Source organism: Sciurus vulgaris, assembly GCF_902686455.1.
Source record: "Sciurus vulgaris genome assembly, chromosome: 5".
Taxonomy (NCBI): domain Eukaryota; kingdom Metazoa; phylum Chordata; class Mammalia; order Rodentia; family Sciuridae; genus Sciurus; species Sciurus vulgaris.
The window spans coordinates 90,036,155-90,058,127 of NC_136465.1; the positions used below are offsets into that span (position 1 = coordinate 90,036,155).

Consider the following 21,973-nt stretch of genomic DNA (forward strand, 5'->3'; position numbering starts at 1 on the left):
TTTCAAAACTATGGGAATGGGAAGTAGGGGGCAGCATCATAAGTGAGTATAGAATGGTTGTGTGTAGATTAGAGCTTCTCATCAAAAAGTCACTTGATGTCAAGGAGACTGGGGCTAATTGAAACTGTGAAGAATCTAGGTCGGTGCCTCATCTTATCTCACTTCCCTTTCTAAATGTTTCCCAAAACTATTGAACTATTTATGCCTACCCTCTCTGGTTTGCCACTTTCTTCTTTGTCCTTTAAAAACTTGGGGTTTAACCCTGCTGGCTTCTTTCCCTGAATTTCTTTTTCAGGAGCTCCATTATCACAGCTCAAAAATGTCAACTAATGCATCATATACATGCAGTTCAAACAATCTGTGCATGCGCACCAGTGACAACAACTTTCAGGTGGCAATGACACACTTACCACCTAACCAATTAGATATTTGGGGAATTCCAATCAAAACCAAATAGTCCTTAAGTCACCCATGATGTAATCATTTTGTACAACCTGAGAAATTTGGTGCACTTTAAATTATACCACATAGGCAGCTACCTAATAAAATGAGACAAAGTACATCTTTATCTTACTTTTGTGCCATGCAATGTGTATATGTTTTTATTTGACTTGACTTTCTATTAAAAAGTAAAAGTGCAAATAATAATTTTTTTTAAATTACCATATATTCTTTATTATTTTATGCACTTTAATAAACATTGTACACAGGACATGGGATAGGTTGCATCTATTGAGATCCAGTTTAAGTTCCATCTACAGGATGCAAAATTTAGTAAAAATATCCAGTGTAACAGCAAAGAAAAAGCTGAATTTATTTCTTTTGATATTTTACAAAATAGGACAAAAACCATGTGTCTTCATTAAAATGTCATTTTATATTGGAAATAGCTAAATAGTCCTCCTGCTTCTTAGTGTTCCTACCATCCTATAAAGTTTGACATTTCATAATATACTAGCTTCAAAACCATGAAATGGAATAAAGAAATTGCATAATTTATAAATGCTATTAGAGAGTTTGTCAAAATGAAAGGGGTCAAACCTTGGCTCTGTGACTTACATGAATTTGGACAATAACACAAATAATAATTACTGAGTGTCTTCAAAACGCTAGTTACCATTACTAAATGCTTTACAAATGTCAACTTATTTAAACTTGACAATTGCTACAAATTAATGAGGCAAGTTCGTTTGCTATTCTTATTGTACAATTAAGGGAAGTAATGCTTTGAAGGAATAAGCACTTGTGCACACAGAGGGTGGAGCAGATTTTTAAACCCAAGCAGTAAAATTCCAAATCCCACTTTCTTAACCTATACTATAACATTTCTCAATTTCCTTCTCTACAAAACAAATATAATAACATCAGCACATGCAAAAAGCATGTCCTTTAGTTAAATATCAACCTCTGCTCCTTCTGTTTTATTTCCTCTGCAAATGAGAATCTTACTTATAAAGATTTACCTGAACAGGCATAGCCCATAGATTGGGACACAGGAACAAGAACCACATGAGTTGATTGGTTTCAATGGCAACCAAGTTGTTGATCTGTCCCAGAGTCATCTCACCCATGGATAAGTTAGATGTAGACAGTCTAAGAATTTTATTGTATATCATGGCCTACAAGAAGAAAAAAAATGCACATGAAACCCTAAACTTAAAACCAGTATCAGAATTATTTATTTTCACTGGAAAATAAAACAATTTTGAATTTTTTTGAAAGGGTAAAAAAATACTTTCTCTGACCAGCTTCTTAAATCAACTGCTATTTCCATTTTAGCACAGCTCCTTTTTGTCCTCAATGAAATACAAACATTTTTTCTAGTAATATAATCAAAATACACATTCAAATTTAAACCTAAGCTCAAAATCAAAGAGCAATAGTAATAAGCAAATACAAGATTTCTAAGTATTTTTCTTAATGGTATATTAAATAGCAAATTTTAATTTTTAAAATTCTAAACTTTTTTGAATTCAATGGGTTTTTAAAATTAGCTCTCTTTTCAGTAAGTAGATCTGAGAAATGTTGTTGCTGCAATATAAAGTGAACATAAATAAATAAAAACTGAAGCTACTACTATGTCTCTTCCCCAGATCCTGTACCTACCAGCAGAGCTCCACGAAGGTTAATGCCAGTCTCTATGGTCACATAGTAGGAAGCCTGAAGAAATGTCCTTTGCAGAATAAGGGCCAAGAAGAGAAGAACTGCTAGAACATAAGCATTTTCAAGAAATTCCTTTGATGAGAGGGTTTCTGAAGTCTTGTCCCAAGAGAAAGAAAGAAATTAAATGAGTCCTTTCATCTACCAGTGGTTCAGTTTGTATTTTTTAAAGGACACACCATTCTTAAATATAAAAATTCAGTGCTGGGGCTGGGGTCATGGCTCAGTGGTAGAGTGCTTGCCTAGCATGTATGAGGCACTGGGTTCAATCCTCAGCACCGCATGCAAATAAATGAATAAAATAAAGGCATGCTGTCTAACTACAACTACAAAATTTTTTTAAAAAAATTCAATGCTTATAATATAGCTATGAAATAAGCCACAGTAAGGCAAGTATGGCTTTCCCCTAATAGCCGAAGATCCAAACATAACCTAATTCAATGCACAAAATCCCCCATTGATTATTAAGATTGCCTGCAATGCCTAACTGTGGAATAAAAGATAACTTTGAATTTTAAAAAATTTTGAGTGTATTTTCTACAAAGATGTATTTTTCTTTAGTTAAATGGGTAATAGTGAAAAAGAGACATTAGACTTTCAAAAGTAGAAAACACAATAACAAATCTCATCATTTTGTACAATTATAATGTACCAATAAAAAATGTGGAAGAAATAAAAGGAGAAATCACAAAACTGATAACTGGTCAGCAAGACCAATGGTACAAGAACACAATACCTGTAAACTGTATTACTCTAAAATAATTATGCACAGTGAACTTTTTCTAATTGTCTTATATCTTAACTTATATTAGTAAACTATGTATTCTAAAATAAGTAATTTAAGTGTTACCCACGTGACACTTCCAGGACAAAGCATGACTTAGGAAAAATTGTTTTAGTGGTAATATAACTGAATTCACCATAAGGATATACAAAACAAATTGATTTTGTTTTAACCATAGCATGTGGCAACTTGTTTGTTAGAAGAAAGGGAAAGATAATACTTGATAAAGTAATTTTAGCAATGAGGACACTTCTCACTTTTTATGATTGAGAGATAATAAAATTCTACTTACAGCCCATTCCTCATCTGTCTTAGGATATATAAAAATATACAATTTCTGTTCCATCTCAGAAAAGCAACATGATTGATGTATGAATGGGACAAGGGAGGTGGAAGCTCTCTACGTGGAATTTAGATATCAGCATGTCATTAAGCTAGTGAGCACAAAACGTCACAGAAGTATTTAATGGTGGAAATATCTGATTCACTTTAATAATAATTGAACACTGCTATATTCAAAGATCTGGGCTAGACATTGTGGACACAAGTATGAACAGTTCACAGCCCTGCTTAAAGGGCTTACAACCCAGAAGGATAAGTGTCCACAGTAATATGCTTCCTTATGAACAGTATATATAGTCAGTGCCAACAAGAAGAAAAAGTCCGATTCCGATCAAAACAATCAAAGAAGGCTCTACTGAGGAGGCAGCATTCCATGCAGGCTTTGATAAAACATAAAATTTTAATAGGTGAAGAAAAAAGGACCATAAGATAGACTGAGAGAATGGAAAAGGCAAGGCAATGCACCTGAAGTAGAGTTCCTTTCTGTGAAACTGGGGAAGTTAAATGTTATCTTAAAAAACAAACTAGGAAGTTCACAGTGCACTTTTGAAAGAACAGAAAATTAAAAATGTTGTATTTATAACAGAAAATACATAGTATTTTATACCATATGATCTCCCAAATGGTAGCAAAATACTTAATAATATATTGAATGACTTGTTCTGATTATTGTGAAATTGTGGGAGGACCTTCATTATATAAGAGAAATGTAGACTATGACAAACTGCATAGCTAATATTATTGGTCATAGGCCTTTTAACAAGTGACTTGGTTGCCACTCATGTACTCACGCATGAAAATTCCTTAAGAATTGCTATAAATATAAAATAATCAATATAAAATCTCTGCTCATAGTTTCTAGCACATGAGAGATGCTTATTAAATATCTACCAGTTCTGAATCTGAGAAATAAGTTTTTGGCTAGATATACTGAATGAATAGATAAACGCAGGCTTTTCTCCACAAGGAGAATTATTGTCTTTATTTTACGAAAAAAATGTTCAGTTCTCTGTAAATAAGTCCGTTTAAACTATTCATAAAACTCCATTGATAAAAAATGACAATTGCAGTGATATTTGTCAATAATATGTTTTTTTCAAAAGCATTATGAACTTACTCCCGTTGTGTTATTTGTCATATTCTGGGTTTCATTCACACGCTGAACTATTCCAGAAATACAGAGAGGTCCAGCAAAACCCAGCAGATCAGCCAGATAACGAAATGTGCTACTCAAAAGAATTGGTCGCCCAAAAGCTCTGTACATTGCAAGCCATATAGATGGAGTCCGATTTGGATGATCTGCTACTTTCTTCTGAAAGAAAAACCAGAAGACAAAATAAAACCACCTAGGGCAGTGATTCATCTCAGCAACTATAAATTTATTTTGATTAATTCCAATGATATTTTAATGACTTGAAAATAAATGTATAAATTTCATTACAGCATGCCTAATTCTGTATCCTTGCATTTCATGCAAATAGTAGCTACTGAATGCACTTTAATGAAATAGAATGAAAAATATACAGGCCAGCTTTTCTAAGACTCTGCAATATTTTTAGTTGTCAAAAGATAACACAAAATTCTTAAGGCCAAATTTATTTTTAATTCCCTTTGATTTGGAAAATACATATCTTTCATGAATGTTGTAACATACAAAAGAATAGAGGTTATTGACAAACTTGTCAAGAGTTCTGGAATTATTTGATCAGAAAAGTCCTACCTATCACATTACTAAAGCTAAAACAGATTACCCAACCTCAACTCTGCTTCTCCTTCAGATATTTCCCATTTCATGAATATGAAATGGGAAATATTATGATAGGCTTGTGTTTGCCAAGTATTCTTCAAAGAAATGCAAAATGAGAAATGGCATACAAGCTTACGTCAATTCATGGCTTCACAAATCTACAGTTGTTGACTGTAAAGATGTTAAGACCTGAAACATCATAGTAACTATGCCTTGGGGAAGAGACGGGCAAAGTTTTTCCACTGTGGCAAGGCAGCCAATGCAATAGAATAGAGTTCAATTGTGTTTCATATCCAATTCCCCTTTGAATGAATAACCTGATCGTTTTCCAAAGTTTATTGACGCAAGACATTAACACACCAAGCACAAGCTATTCTATGTTGTAGAGAGCACTCAGAAAATTTAAACTATTCTTAGTCCATATTGTAAATTTTCTCGCTAGCAAGAAGTTTTGGTGCAATACTTTTCCCAGAGGTAAAACTAGAGAAATGACTCAGGTTCATCTGTAGTAACCATTTCCTGCAATGATAATTTCATAACACAGATTTCTAACACAAGAGGTCATTTTCATCATTTACCATAAGCGCTTTGTTGATCTTGATTTAGACTAGCCAAAAATTGTTTAACTGATTCACTGTACCCTAATCTTTCCAGTGTTGTTGGGAATACAGACCCCAGACCATTCATGGTATGAGGTTGCTATCTGCCTTATAAAGCAAAGTGGAGAATTTGTTCTCTGGAAAGAAAAGATTTGTCTTCTCCTCTGAAAAAAGTCTCCTAAGTAGAATATATATATATATTCTACTTAGGATATATATATATATATATATCTAAAGACTCTCATCTTTAAATTTTTAAGTCAATTATTAAACACAAGGCAAGTATCAGAAGAAATAAAATTTTAGGGGACATATGAGATGATACATGGCATAAGTAGGTGACACCCTTTAGTCTCCCTAGTTTAGACTATAGAATATAAATTTTAGTTGATGATTAGTTTAAGAATTTTAATTTCTTTAAAGTGGTTATTGGTGAATATTATCTATCTTACCTGTATATAACAAAATTATTCACAAGATGCTTGAGAAAAGACAATAAAAATTCCATGAGTTATAAATATGATGTAGTAACACAGATTAATTATATAGTTAATTGAACTTAATTTTTAGTTTCCACTTGGTCATATGTCCCAGAGAAAAGACACTGTTCTCTCAATCCTTACTCACGTTTGGCTGAGCAACTAACACAACATACCTGTGCTTCACTGGCTCTTCCAGTCTTCCCTCAGTGAACCAATTAACAAGAATCAAAATCATTGAATGAGACAAATAGAGGAAATCTACTCCTCCTTAACTATGGATATTATCTAAGCTTTGTACCTTTAAATTTTTTTTTTATTTTTACAGACTGTATTTTAATTCATTCTACACAAAAGGGGTACATCATTTCATTTCTATGATTGTACATTATGTAGATTCATATGGTGTAATCATATTTGTACATAGGGCAATGATATCTGTCTCATTCCACCATTTTTCATACCCCTGCCCCCTCCTCCCTCTCATTTCCCTCTATGTAATCTAAAGTTTCTCCTTTCTTCTCTCACCCCCCCCAACTCCCACCCCTATTAGATATCATCATCCACTTATCAGGGAAAACATTTGGCCTTTGTTTTTTTGGGATTGGCTTATTTCACTTAACATGATGAATATCCAGTTTCATCCATTTATCTGCAAATGCCATAATATTATTCTTCTTTATGATTGAATAATATTCCATTGTGTATATATACCACAGTTTCTTATCCATTCATCTGTTGAAGGGCATCTAGGTTGGTTCCACAATCTAGCTATTGTGAATCGAGTTGCTATAAACATTGATGTGACTGCATTACTGTAGTATGCTAATTTTAAGTCCTTTGGGTATAAACTGAGGAGTGGGATATTTTTAATGTCAGTTCTCTATAATTATAGACATGCAATTAATTACCTTTTGTTCTTCATATGCATCTTTCAGGCAAACATAATTTGTTACTGCCCTCATTGCTATTGGCAATTTTCCAATGGCCTTCAGATCAATAGGCTTTTTATGAGCAGATATGATAAGTGTGTTCATCCACCAGTATGTTGCTTTTGACAGCAAATTCACAAATGGCTGAAGAAATCTCACACCCAGATCCTGGAGGTCTTCAGGAGGCTTGACTTTCTGAGGATTCATGAAGAACACATATCTCTGTGGCCAAGAAGAATTCCACAGTGTAACAGTGAGCCCAATTATTTTTCTACATATTCAAAATACAATTTCAACCTTTTCTACATTTTCATTATAGGCTACCAAATTTTACATTTGAATGCCTTTTTTTTTCATCCCTCTTTGAAATATTTCCTTTTCGTTTTCACTAGATTAACTAGTTAAATGTGAGAATTACAAAAACTTGAACCTATTTTTTATTATCCTTGATAGCCTCAACTTAATTAAGATTTCATATTAGTAATATTATAAAATGTGCTATCAACACCATTGTTGAGTTACTCTGTTGATTTGTGGTCTGGCTGATATTAACTGGATGTTCTCCACATTCGCTGCAGCATATATCTGTCCACTCAGAGCAAATTCAGAGTTCTCTGATAGAAAATGAATATTGAAAAGTCAGTCACTAGTATCTCACACAGCATAACTAATAGCATTATGTAGTGGAAAGTACAACAGATTGATGATTATAGGCTGAGTATGAGTCCTGACCTCATTACTTTGAATATATACCTAAAGTTATATCTATAGAAGCTTCATCAGTTAAATAGGCACAGAGAATAAGACTACCTTTTTTTCAATTACAAATTTCTGGAATACAATGTTTTGTTTAGGACCAGTCACAGATGATGAGAACAAGATCATCTATAATGATGGAGTTTAATGCTTGGCACATGGAAGGCACTCAGTCAATATTTGGATAGATTCTGAGGTCCTACTGAGATGTCTGAAAATTAATGTCCTGAAGGTTGATGATTAGTTTAACTTTATATTTACACATGTGGATCATATACATTTGTTTATCATCTTAAATACTAATACCTTCTGGCTGACTTAATCTTTAATATTGAAGTATTGCATCACAATAACTAAACAAATATTATTAGATACTTACTCTGACCCGAATGACATTGATTTCCACGGCCATCAGAAGCCCATTCAAGATGACCATAATGCCAGTGATACAGAAACGCAGATCTGATACTCCCCACCCAGACTGCCAATACTTGACCAATTTTATTGTTTTTGTAATAAAGGCCATCACCCAATATAGGAATAAGGCTGTAGAAACAGAAGAAAAAAAGAAAAAGATGGAATCTCTTCCCTGATATTTTCAAAAACTTGACTAACTTTTCAATAAAATAGTAATGACAATTTTAAGTATTCCATTTGCACATAATTTTATTTAGTAAGAAAGCAACATATATGTTTAAATGTGCTTTTGGAATTTTTAATCAAAGCTACGATATATGGTGAAAGATGAGATTCAAGTTTTAATCTTCTACATATGAATACCCAGTTTTCCCAGATCATTGATTCAAAAGGCTATTCTTTCTCCAAAGTATGTTTTGGTGTCTTTGTCAAGATTCAGTTGGTTGGAAAAACATGGAGTTATTTACAGTCTCACTATGCTGTTCCATTGGTCTGTGTGTCTGTTTTTATGCTAGTATCATGCTATTTTGATTACTATAGCTTCCTACTGTATATTGAAGCCACACAGTGTGATGTCTCCTGCTTTGTTCTTTTTACTCAATGTTACTTTGGTTACTCAGTGTCTTTTGTGCTTCTATATGAATTTTAGCTGTGAAGATAAATGGTATTTTGATAGGGATTACATTGAACTGTAAACTGTTTTGAGTATTTTAATAATAATAATTGTTCTAATCCATGATGGTCTGAAAATAACTAAAAAAATGTTGAGGACTTCCGTTCTGATCAGATGTGACACATGGGAAGTCATAAAGAAACTTGTAAATAGGTACAGTGGTTTTATGTCTTGTCTTGTTTTTAAGAGCCCTGATTTTGTGAAGAATTCACAAGTTAGTATCCATGTTAGTTATTCAATAGGTAAGTTGTTTTAGTGCCCAGAGATATGTCCATTGGCATCTCCCTGGAATGATCATGGTTATATAGCTGTGGAATAGGGTTTCTGCTTTACAGATCAGCATTCCAGCAGTAAATTCTCATTTCACCCAGATAGTTTGAAGTGTTGTACCCTATGCAGAACACAAAGAACAGGGATCTGACGGAGCAAACCCAGATCTCAAGTAGTCAGGCCAGAAAGGCAGGAATCTACACCAGCTCTTAACCACAGCCAGCATTTTGCAACGAATATGAGTTAGAAGCAGAGACATTCCTAGAAATATGTTGGCAAGAATTGGATCTACTTTAAACTTTAAATAAGGTCAGTACAAATGAATGTGGGATAGGAAATCTAAAGTGTGTATAATATAATCACATATGGACAACATTATCAGAAAAGTTAAGGGTGATTATAACTTCTTTAGTGAAAAAATAACTGAACTTTGGCATATGACTCAACATATATCTTGTTTCAGCTTAAAATATAGAAATAGAATGGATTTAGGGAAAAAATGGACTAAATGGTAGGCAAACTGAAAAGAATTGCTTTAAATATTATAAAAAGTAGATTGAAAATAAATGATAAAAAAGATAGATGACTAAAACAATAAAAGAATCTTAGGGCAGCTACATTAGTATCAAAGTAGGCTTCAAAGCAAAGAGTATTATCAGAAATAAAAATACTTTTAATAATGATAAATGGGGCAGTTTCTCAGACAACAATAAAAAATATGCATCAGCTTAATAAAGACTCAGAAGATCTGAACGCTAGCAACTACCTATACTATTTGCTATTTATAAAATTCTTTACTATTTGGCATTATAAAAATATACCCAACATCTTCCAAATATGCATGCATGTTAACTGCATACAGTACTAGTAACAGACTATACACTCACTCAAGAAACAAGAACAATAAATTTAAAATAAAACATATAAAGTATGATCACAGTCTGATCACAATGAAATTAAATTTTAAAAATAAAAAATGAGTCAATTAATTTTCTATTGCTGCTTTATAGATTAAAAAAAATGTAGCAAATTAAATTAGCATTCATTTCTTATCTCACAGTTCTCATGGGTCATAAGTCTAATCATGGCTTAGTTGGTTCTCTGCTTCAGGGTGTCACCAGGCTGCAATCCAGGCATGGACTGGGGCCGTAGTCTCCAAAGAGGCACAGGTGATGTGGCACTCTCACCCCTGACGAACTCTATCAGCTAGAGGCAGGGCACAGGTCCCACTCATACTCAAGGGGACAGCATCACAACAGAGTAGGAACACCAAGCAAGAGATAATGGAGGTAACCTTTGGATCCTTCCATACAATAAAATATTTTTGAAGTTAAAAAACACATTCTAATAATCCATGATTTAAAGAAGAAATCATTAGAAAAATATTTTAACTAAATTAAAATGAAAATACTCTATATTCTAAAATTAAGGAATGCAACTAAAGCAAGACACAGAGAAAAGTTTATAGCTTTAGATATTTATTTGAGAAAAAGGACCAAAATCAGTGGCCTACCTTTCCACCTTAAAAGTTAGGGAAAGAAGAACAATGAACAAAATAAATAAAAAAGATGAAAAAATAGAACTAAGAGTAGAAAGCAATAAAATAGAAAGTGAACAATTGATGAAATGAACAAACTCAATACAATCAGTAAGACTGATTATTTGAAGGGATCAAGAAAATTGATAAGTTCCTAGCTAGATTGATCAAGAAGAGAAGAACATAAGTGAGCAATATTGGGAATGAAAAAGGAGCTATTCCTACATGTTCTACATATATTAAAAGGATAAGTAGGAAATATCATGAACAACTTTATGACAATATATCCAAAAGCTTAGATAAAGCGAGACCTTTCTTGAAAACTTTACTTACCAAAACTGACTTAAGGAAAAATACTCTGAGGGGTCTACACCTAATAAATTAATTAATTTGGAATTTGAAATTATCTTAGTTAAAACTACAGGCTCAGATGATGTCACTGGTGATTATATTCAACATTTAAGGAATAAATAAAATTACACAAAAATCTATTAAAAATATGAACTACTTTCTAATTCATCTTATGAAGCCAGTGTAACCAGCATATGAAAACCTGACAAAGATTAACAAGAAAATAACAGATCAATATCCCTCACCACACAGATGTAAAACATCTTAACAAATAAAATCTAGCAAGATCTAAAGTGAAATAATATATTATGAATATGTGTGATTGATCCCAGGAATGCATTATTAATCATGCATTATTTATCATTTGAAAAATATGTAGGTGTAATTTAGCATAATAACAGAAGCATGATTTTCTCAATGAATGGAGGAAAAATTTCCTTAATATAAATTTTTTTTAAACATTTAAAGAAAGTTTTAAATAGAAGACTTACCAGATGAAGATCTTCTATGAAAAGCTTATAATTAACATCATGACTATGAAAGACTATTTGCCCTCTAAAATCAGGAACTAGACCAGAATTTCACTCTTACCATGCCCATCTGCCATTTTACTGAAGGTTCTATTAAGGTAATATGGCAAAAAGAAGTTAAAAAGAAAAAGAAGCATAAGAAGTTTGAAAAGAAGTAAGCATAAATGTTTCTATTTGAAGATGGCATGTTTGTTACTACAGAAAGTCCTAAGAAGCCTACAAGCAATAACCAGAAGTAATAAGTGAATTTCCAAAATTGCAAGATACAAGAAAGATTGCAAGATACAAGGCTGAGTCACAAAATCAACTGCATTTTAATATAATGAAAGAAAAAATTGAAAAGTAATATCTGAACTATAATTCCATTTACAATAATAGCAGGAAACAAATGATAATAAATTGAACAAGATAAGAAAATCCTCTACTCTGAATACTACAAAACATTGCTAATGGAAATGAAGGAAGACCTAAATAAAATGGAGGACATATTGTGAGACTCAATACATCATCAAGATGTCAATTCTCTTCCAAATTGTTCTATGCATTCAATGCCATCCCCTTAATTATTTCATTTTTTTTTTTTTTTTTTAGAAAATGTCAACTTGATTCTACACTATACATAGAAATGCAAAGGAGTTAGAATATCTAAAGCAATCTTTGGAGAAAAAAAAATGTATAACTTACAATACCCTCAAACTTCAAATTGTATAACTTCAAGACCTCCAAAGCTACAGCAATCAACACGGAATGGAAGTGGAATAAAAATCCATGAGTAGATCAAAGGAATAGAAAATAGAGTCAAAAGTCACTTGATTTCATTTTTAATCGAGCTACCAAAACATGTTGGTAAACAGAAAACCTATTCTCACAAATGCTGCTAGAACATCTTGGTATCTATTTGGGAAAAAAGAACCTGAATACCTTACTTTATATCACATATACAATTGATTTAAGTGGAATATTGTCCTAAAACATTTAAAAATTAAAACTTTTAAAAGAAAGCAGAGGAAAAGTAAAGATTTCTTAAGAAATTGAATTGAACAGAAGATTTTAAAAGGTAAATCATACTACATTTAAATTGAAACATCTGTTCATCAAGACTCCTTTAAGTAAGTTAATTTGAATGCCAGAGACTGGGAGGAAAATATTCTCAGAACAAACATGCAGTGACATACTAATATTTTTATATACAAAATACTTCTACAACTCAATGATAAAATGAAACCTAATTATAAAAAGGGGCAAAATATGTCAACAGATACTTTACAAAGATAATAGAGATTTCACAAAGACAACAAATGACCAGTGAAGTCATCATAAGATGTTCAACATCATTAGTTATCAGGAGAATGCAAATTAAAACCACAATATGTTTCTAGTACACACCCACCAGCATGGCTTAATCAACTAGACCAAGATCACCAAAATCTTGGCTATTGCCAGTTGTAAATTTCACATTTTAGCATGTTCAGATTTCTGCGATAATGTCTGCATGTCATTTTATACAGGAGAGTTTTTTTTGTTAAGATAATTCAGATTTGGACAATACATGAAGTTAACATTTAACCCTGTCTACCTTTTTATTAAATGACCTTTGCCTAATCATATAGTTTGACACAATGTAGAATTAAATAATCATTATTTTCCATGCACCCATTTTAAATTTTATAGTGTCTTCTAGATAAATAAATAAGACACCATTTATTTAATGCACTTTAATTATTTTCTTCTCTAATTTTTATATCAGTGGTGACATCATTTTCATAATAGAACAATTATTTTTTTTATTGTAAACAAATGGGGTACAACTTGTTTCTCTGTACATGAAGTAGAGGCATACCATTTGTGTAATCATACATTTACATAGGGTAATGGTGTTTGATTCATTCTGTTATTTTTTCCACCCCCCAACCCTCCCACCCCTCTTTTCCCTCTATACAGTCCCTCCTTCCTCCATTCTTGCCTCCATCCCACCCCCCATTATGTATCATCATCTGCTTATCAGCGAGATCATTCATCCTTTGGTTTTTTTGAGATTGGCTTATCTCACTTAGCATGATATTCTCCAATTTCATCCATTTGCCTGCAAATGCCATAATTTTATTCTTCTTTATGGCTGAGTAATATTCCATTGTATATATATACCAGATTTTCTTTATCCATTCATCAATTGAGGGGCATCTAGGTTGGTTCCACAATCTGGCTATTGTGAATTGAGCAGCTACGAACATTGTTGTGGCTGTATCTCTGTAGTATGCTGATTTTAAGTCCTTTGGGTATAGGCCAAGGAGTGGGATAGCTGGGCCAAATGGTGGTCCCATTCTAAGTTTTCTAAGGAATCTCCACACTGCTTTCCGGAGTGGCTGCATTAATTTGCACCCACCAGCAATGTATGAGTGTACCTTTTTCCCCACATCCTCACCAACACCTATTGTTGCTAGTATTCTTGATAATCGCCATTCTAATTGGGGTGAGATGGAATCTTAGGGTGGTTTTGATTTGCATTTCTCTTATTACTAGAGATGTTGAACATTTTTTCATACATCTGTTGATTGCTTGTAAACCCTGCACAAAAATCAACTCAAAATGAATCAAGGACCTTGGAATCAGACCAGAGACCCTGCATCTTATAGAAGAAAAAGTAGGTCCAAATCTTCAACTTGTCGGCTTAGGATCAGACTTCCTTAACAGGACTCCCACAGCACAAGAAATAAAAGCAAGAATCAATAACTGGGATAGATTCAAACTAAAAAACTTTATCTCAGCAAAGGAAACTATCAGCAATGCGAAGAGAGAGCCTACAGAGTGGGAGAAAATCTTTGCCACTCATACTTCAGATAGAGCGCTAATTTCCATAATATATAAAGAACTTAGAAAACTCTACACCAAGAATACAAATAACCCAATCAACAAATGGGCTAAGGACATGAACAATCATAACAAACAAGATCTGTGGACATTAACCAGTTGTAAGCATTCATTCATACCAACACACAATTCTGACCACAACTTTAGGAGGTTCACGGGTCCCCGCAGCTTATCCATGATCCATGGTCTATACTTTCATCTAGTTTCTCTTCATGAAAATATATATCACAGAATATAAAGAGGAGTCAAAGAGTATTGAATACAACTCATTGGAAGGTATTATGTTATTTGTAACCCAAGGCAAAAATAAAATTAGGAACATTTTAGACACAGCCTCTGATTTCTACAGGATAAGAAGGTAAGAGAGGTTAACTGCACAATCTAAGGCACCATGCAGATTTGAGAAGCTATGCTTTGGAGGTGGTTGCTTCTTGGGATAGCATAGCTCTTCAGCATGCTGTGAAGCATGCCTTGCTGCAGGAAGACTCCTGGTGCATCTCTATGCATCAAGAAGTGGGGCATTCCCACAGCACCAATACAAAGGCTGGAAGCTTTGAAAGATGCCACAGAACTCCAAGGCAGAGGCAGAAACATGTGGAATTAGATGAGAAGACTTGTTCACAGGGCAACTGCTCTTCATAAGAGCTCTGATTCTTAGGTACAACTCCTGAGAGCCCCAGGTCCAACATATGTATCTGCTTTTTTCCTGCCACACTCTGACATGACACAAAGGCCATTTATTGGAGACTCAATGTCCTGGGGGCACGAGAGTTAATTATGGTGGTTTTTCTCATGCTTCCCACTCTCCACCCACTATACTGTGTAGGAAAAGAAAAATGAATAGCCCTTTCGGGGCAAACACACACACACACACACACACACACACACACACACACACACACAAACAAACAAAAAAACAAAACCCTGATCATACTTACCTAAAAGTAGTTTGGGGAAATTTGATGTTTCAATATTATGATAATACACTATTGATGTCGTAGTGGCGACAAATCCCATTACTGCTGGCATGAAGAGGTGAAGATGCCTGGATTCCCGCCGTCTGTGGAGAGAGGTACAGGGTCAGTGTCTAAAGATGACGGCTCCAGAGTTTCTTGCTTTGTTTACAATTTTTTTCATTAAAACTCACATTTAACTATAAGATATTTAAAAAATATAGAATGCAATCATAATTGCTAAGAGAATAAGTGAGCAGAGACTATCTTGTGTGACATGATTCTGCTGAAAGGATTTATTCTAGCACAGAGGCATGAATATACACAGTTACATGATATCTGAAAATGCTTACAACAAAACAAATATATGACCACCATTATACATATAAATATATATATATATATATATATAATATAAATTATTTCAGCTGGGTAGAACTGCTGGAATAATTCAATGATTAAAGCAAGTGAAATATCATCAACTGAATGGGAACTCTTAATGCATGTGAAAACTATGTTTATTCCTTTGACGACTTTCCTAAACACTGTGGCCTTAAGTGAGTTCTCCATTCTTAGTAGTTCATTCAATGTATGTGCATTTGCTGGTCCAGAAACTATTAGGTTCTGGAATGCAGCAATAAATGAGGTGAGCTACAGAATCCAGTCACAAAGAGTCTTCTGGGGACATCAGTAGCAACACAGATGAAGAGACCATGAGGACACAACATTGGTGTCTGGGACAGAGAAAGCTTTGTGAAGGAAGTGACTTCTTAACTGAGATGTTAAAAATGAAGAATTGTCACCCAGAGAAAGAAGGGAGGAAGACTGTTCCAGACAGAGTGTCCAGATGTGACAGAGCGTATTATAAGCAATTCAGTACAACTGCAAGAAGACTAGGGTTCATTCCGAGGGCAATAAAAAGATCCAGGTGTGTGGTAGAGATGACAGGATCCCAGATGTGCATGCTAGACAGGTCTCAACTCCATCTGCATCAATATTGCCACATGGTAAAATATTTAACTTTTCTCAAGTTACTTAAATATATTAGTACATAAATGGTCAAGAGAAGAGAGTGACCAGTTCAAGAGTGCAGGAAAAGGAAAGGAAGTCCTTTCTGAAGAGGTATGACTGACAGTGAGACTAAAATATAAAAAGAAATGTCCCAGTTGGAAAAGTGGAAGACAGGCACTTTAAAAGAGGGAACAGAATGTGCAAATACATAGGAAATATGAACTAAGTGTAACATGTTCAAAATTCTAAGTAGTTTGATGTTCTTCAAACGGAAAGTTTAAGATAAGATGTATCATGAAGCGATCTGTATGTCATGGTAAGGAGCAGGAATATCTCCTTAAAGAAAATTGGAATTCTTTAACAGGTACCCTGTATGGCCAGATCTGTGTTTTAAACAGATCATTCTGCACTAATGCAGATTATAGAGTTGATAGGCAATATGTGGGCTGAGGTGGGAGCAAAGAAGTGGAAGGAAGAAAAACAGTGCATAAACAATGGGGAGGGGCCGGGGTACTGATGGTGAAGGCCTGATTCAAGTTTGTCAGCAGTCACAGGGAGAAGACAATGTATCTGGAAGAGGATAGTTGTTAAAATGGACAGGACTTTAAGAGAGTTGGTGTTTGAGACTGAAGATGATGGAGAGGTAGAAAACAAATCCTAGGGTGTCCAGGTGAATGACTGTTTGCCCAAGAGGTCAAAGTCCCCTAAGAGGGACCATGAGGGGGTAAGCAGACAGGAGAAAGGGAGCTAATAAGTTTCACTATGGATGTGTAGAAATGTGAAGGTGTCTATTAAGCATGGAAAGAAAATTGTCTATAGGTACATGTATGTAGAGATTGTATAAGTAAAGGGAAATCAAAGATTTGATTAGGAAAGCTTTTGCAGAGCTTCACAAGTTACAATGAGCATTTGTTATATTTTAAGTAAAAATTAGCTCATAAAGATTTTGTTAAAACAAAACAGAAGGAAGGAATGATCAAACAGTGTGGGTCACGATAACTGCAAAAGTTGTTATCAAGGTGTCCTTCATGTTCTATGAAAATGAGAAACTTGTGTTCACTGGGTTTCTTTCAGAAGCAGTTTCCAGACTAGGGCAGAGAAAAAGAAAAGGTAAAATACATTTTTGAGTTTAGAAGTCACTGGAAGAGTTTATACCCAAAGGCTGAAAATCACTATACTACAGTGAAGCAGTCACATCAATGTTTATAGCAGCTCAATTCACAATAACTAAACTATAGAACCAACCCAGGTGCCCATCAACTGATGAATGGATAAAGAAATTGTGGTATAAATACACAATGGAATATTACTCAGCCTTAAAGAAAATGAAATTATGACATTTGCCAGTAAATGGATGGAGCTGGAGAATATGCTAAGCGAAATAAGCCAGTTCCAAAAAACCAAAGGCTGAATGTTTTCTCTGATATGCAGATACTAATTCACAATGCGGCAGGCGGGTGCTAGGAAGAATAGAGGTACTTTGGATTAGACAGAGGGGAGCGAAGGGAGGGGAGCGAAGGGAGGGGAGGGAATATGGGAGTCGGAAGGATAGTACAATGAATCTGGTATTTTTACCCTATGTGCATACATGATTACATGACTGGTGTAACTCTACATCATGTACAACCAGAAAAGTGAGAAATTACACTCCATTTATGTACGGTGTGCCAAAATGCATTCTACTGTCATTAGAACAAATTTTTTAAAAAAGAAGTCATTGGAAGATAACTTCAAGAAGCCAGGACATAAAGGATTAAGGTAGAACAAGGCCTGGGTTGTATTTTTGCCCATTTCTTTTAAGGCTGGGCCTCTGGTATCAGTACCACTACCAAATACATTTCTACCATCAAAACACATCATTCTCATAACAATTCAGCTTCTGTTTTCTGTCTCTAACTGAACCTGCTCATCAACCGTGGGGCTGGGAAAAAAAGAGTCCTGCTTTCTCACAGGATGTCAATGTTTTAGAAAATACTAGGTTCATCTTTCATTCATTTCATAATACACATAAAAACATATAGGGTCAAAGCTAGATGTTCAGGAAGTAAATAAGTGAAGATTATAATTGGCTCTGTCAATACAAATACACCGAAGGGTTTTGAATAGCTTATTATAAGATAATAGCCAATTAAATTTCTAAGTGCTTTGAGAAAGACCATAAATTAGAGTCTCTGATTTTTCTTTTTATCAGAAATTAAGACATGCACATATGTGCAAAGACCCATCATAAACATTAAAAAATAGTTGGCTCTGTGACAAAAGCTTAGAAGTTTCATTTTTTGTTAACTGCAACAGAGAAACATAAACAGATGTCAGGGGAGGTTTTGTTAGATAAGAGAAAAATGATTTTTGAGACTTTATTTTCAAATACTTTAAAGCTCTTCTCATACCAATTCTTTAGGGTGTACCATTTAGCATTTCATAACCAGAATTTCCTTATTACTTGAGTTTATTTTCTTTTATTCGATGAGAAAAATATTTATCCACCTTATTTTCAAGCTTACAAGTACAATTTAGTCTATTCCAATTGCCTAATATAAACTTTTTTTTATAAGGAGGACAAAATTTCTTTTAAAAATGGGTCTTTTCTGGGCTGGGGTTGCACCTCAGTGGTAGAGCGCTTGCCTAGCACGTGTGAGGCACTGGGTTCACGTCTCAGCATCACATTCAAAAATAAATAAAATAAAATAAAGATACTGTGTCTACCTACAACTAAAAATATTTTTTAAATGAGTCTTTCGATAAATCCTGATTTTAAAATCATTTCAGGCTTTGCCTCAATTTATGGCTCTACTGTCACTGGTTCTTGCAGTTCTTTAATGCCTGCCTCATCTACTCTTGCTTCTGTACAGAAGGAGCTGAAACACTTGAGAATTTGTAAATTCGGTAATACACAAGTATATAGCTATTACAGTTATATATGGATAGATATCAATAATAGACAATTTTTCTATTTATACCTTTTTTGTGTGTGTGTGATGCTGGGGACTGAACCCAGGCCCTTGTACTTGTGAGGCAAACATCTACCAACTCAGCCACATCCCTAGCCCTATACCTATTTTTAAAGATAAAATAAACATCAAATATTTAAAAGTTCAGAACTTTCAGCAAGGGCTATCAGGATTAGAGAACAAAGAAATATAAACACGTGAATGAGCACAAGATACAGAGATCTAAATATGTGTTATCAGAGAAAGCGTGCATCAACCCATGAATAGAGATGAAACACATTACCATCATATAAGATGGAGGACAGCTCTTTTCCCTAATGAGTTATGCCCCAAAAGTTAAGCCTGGCTTGGTATGCTCTTCACTTCTAGCCATGTCAATGTACCCACTGGTATCTTGTACTGGTATTGTGTAAGTTGAGTCACTTACGAATCTGAAACGATGCCTTCTGCTATTTCACAAACATGCACAAATAGGAGAGCAAAAGTAAGAATCCATCTCAGGTTATGCCCAGGAAAATGAAGCCACGTGTTATGATGAATTTGCACTTTTGAGCTTTGGCTCCCCCACCCTGACAAAAAAGAGAAAGAAAGGAAAAAAGAGATAAACAAGAGGATCAATTATAATCATGGGTATCATTTGCATTATCATAAGCTTTAGGAAAGACTTTGAAACCTTAGTGCTTCCTAGGACAGCAATGGAAATTCTCGTCTGTTTCCATTATGTTAAGCAAAATCATGACTTCAATTAATTTTTACTATTGTTCAGGAGGGACACCAACTCTGAGGAACATGGTTTCTTCTCATGCTTATCAGAAATTCTTACAGCTTCCTTGTTCACTCGAGAGGAAACAAATCAATAATTATGGTAACCAACAAAAGAAATTTGGTTTCTATATTCTTTTAAAAAACATGGAATCTGTGGGGGATCAAATGAAAAGAAAAAAGACACGTTTCATGATAAAGCAGGACTTGTTAGTTGTGTCATCTCTGAAACATGAGAAAAATGATTACCTATGAGTGGAACCACCACTATTTACCATGCTTACTCAGACTTTTCCCAGAGAAAACTAAAGTTTTATTCATTAATATGAACCAAAGCAGGATCAAAATCATTATGGGTTCACTCTCAGCTCATTGCTGGATTAAAAAATTCAAAGTTACATTTCAGTAAAATTTTGTGGACTTCCTTACAAAAAACCTATAGGCAGAGTAACATCCCCTCATGTATGATGTTACAGGAAAGAACCCCATTTCTGTCTCCTTTTGTCTCTCTTTGCCTCTTTTTTTTTTTTTTTTTTTTTTTTTTTTTGATTACAGAAAAGTCCTACATACTTCAAGAATAAGTGGAGACCTATGCTTGAAATAATGCAGGAAAGAATTTCTGTACTGACAAAAGGGATCCCTAAAGCATCCTTTGAAAAGAAAATTGATTCACATCTTACTTGTTTCCAAATGTACTTCATCACTGGAACGTTAGTTACATTTAATACATTCTACTAGAATTTATGCTAAAAACATTTGCAGGCAAGTTGTGTGTCTTTTTTACAACACTCTAACTTTCCTGGTAACTGATACTTCTTTGAGACTAATATATGATCCCTCAGTAACGCAAGTAACCAGTCATAAATAAGCAGTCTGCATCTTTCTCTATTTCCCTTTGCCAATGTCCACTCCAATTCCTTGCTATTTAAATATCTTTTTGCCAGCCTCTGTGCTGAATGTTAGGGATAAAAAATAAAAATTAAAAAAAGGAATGTCACAGTCCTCAAGAAGCTAACTGGATGCCAGAAATGAATGTTTAATTGTAAACTTGCAGTGAAAATATTCATTTTCTACTTTTGGTTAATGGGCATTCTTACTGCCTTAAAAATTAAGATACATAAATCATGACTAGTATTTCCACATATGGCTTCTCTGGTCTCAATATATTTAGTGTCTATACATTTGTTTAACATAAATAACAATGTACCAAGAGTTAAGCTGGCCTCTGTGTATACCATATGACAGAAATTCTTTGATCTCTGTTAGAATGTTAAACACATGGTATCACCTCAATATTTGCTAAATGAATAAGTAAAAACACACAAATTATTTTTAAACCTTTTTTAAAGCAGATTATTAAATTATGCTAGTTTTCTTAGAAAAATCTGTCCAGTAAATTTTTAACATATCTTTATAGGCAAAATCATGCATGGGAACATTAAATACCAAATAATTAAAAATAGGGTTACCTTGAAAAGGGAAAAGGACATAAGATGTGGGAAGTATCAGAAAATGGTATTCAGGAGGAGTCCCTTTTATTCTTACTGATGTATTCCTTTAAATGAGTGGTGGTAGGTTTGATGGGTGTTTATTATATTAATCATTGTATGTATCAAAATATTTTACAACTTTAAAAACGCAAAAGAATCTATTGGTTGTTTTACATAAATTACACATAATTTCCCTAACTTATTGGCATTTTTTTTACATATGTAAACTGTAAAATAACAGGGGACTATATTACTAACTCCTTTCCAAATAGCTTCCACATCTATTCTTCTTACTTAATCCATGACTCATCACTCCTACTTTAACTTGGATGGTTTACTTCTTACAAGTCCCCAAACCCGT

At 33.9% G+C, this 21,973-nt stretch overlaps 1 protein-coding gene across 13 annotated transcripts in view; it reads right to left on the bottom strand.

Moving 5' to 3' along the window:
* ABCC9 (ATP binding cassette subfamily C member 9) overlaps positions 1-21,973 on the bottom strand; it is a 129,332-nt gene that overhangs the window by 101,003 nt on the left and 6,356 nt on the right. For all 13 annotated transcript variants that reach the window (XM_079141426.1, XM_079141430.1, XM_079141423.1 and 10 more), the window contains 7 exons: positions 19,788-19,929; positions 15,384-15,505; positions 8,179-8,345; positions 7,023-7,265; positions 4,404-4,598; positions 2,107-2,259; positions 1,464-1,619 (listed from right to left, as the gene is read on the bottom strand). In XM_079141426.1, the coding sequence (XP_078997552.1) occupies positions 1,464-1,619; positions 2,107-2,259; positions 4,404-4,598; positions 7,023-7,265; positions 8,179-8,345; positions 15,384-15,505; positions 19,788-19,929 (1,178 nt within the window). The remainder of the gene's footprint in view (positions 1-1,463; positions 1,620-2,106; positions 2,260-4,403; positions 4,599-7,022; positions 7,266-8,178; positions 8,346-15,383; positions 15,506-19,787; positions 19,930-21,973) is intronic.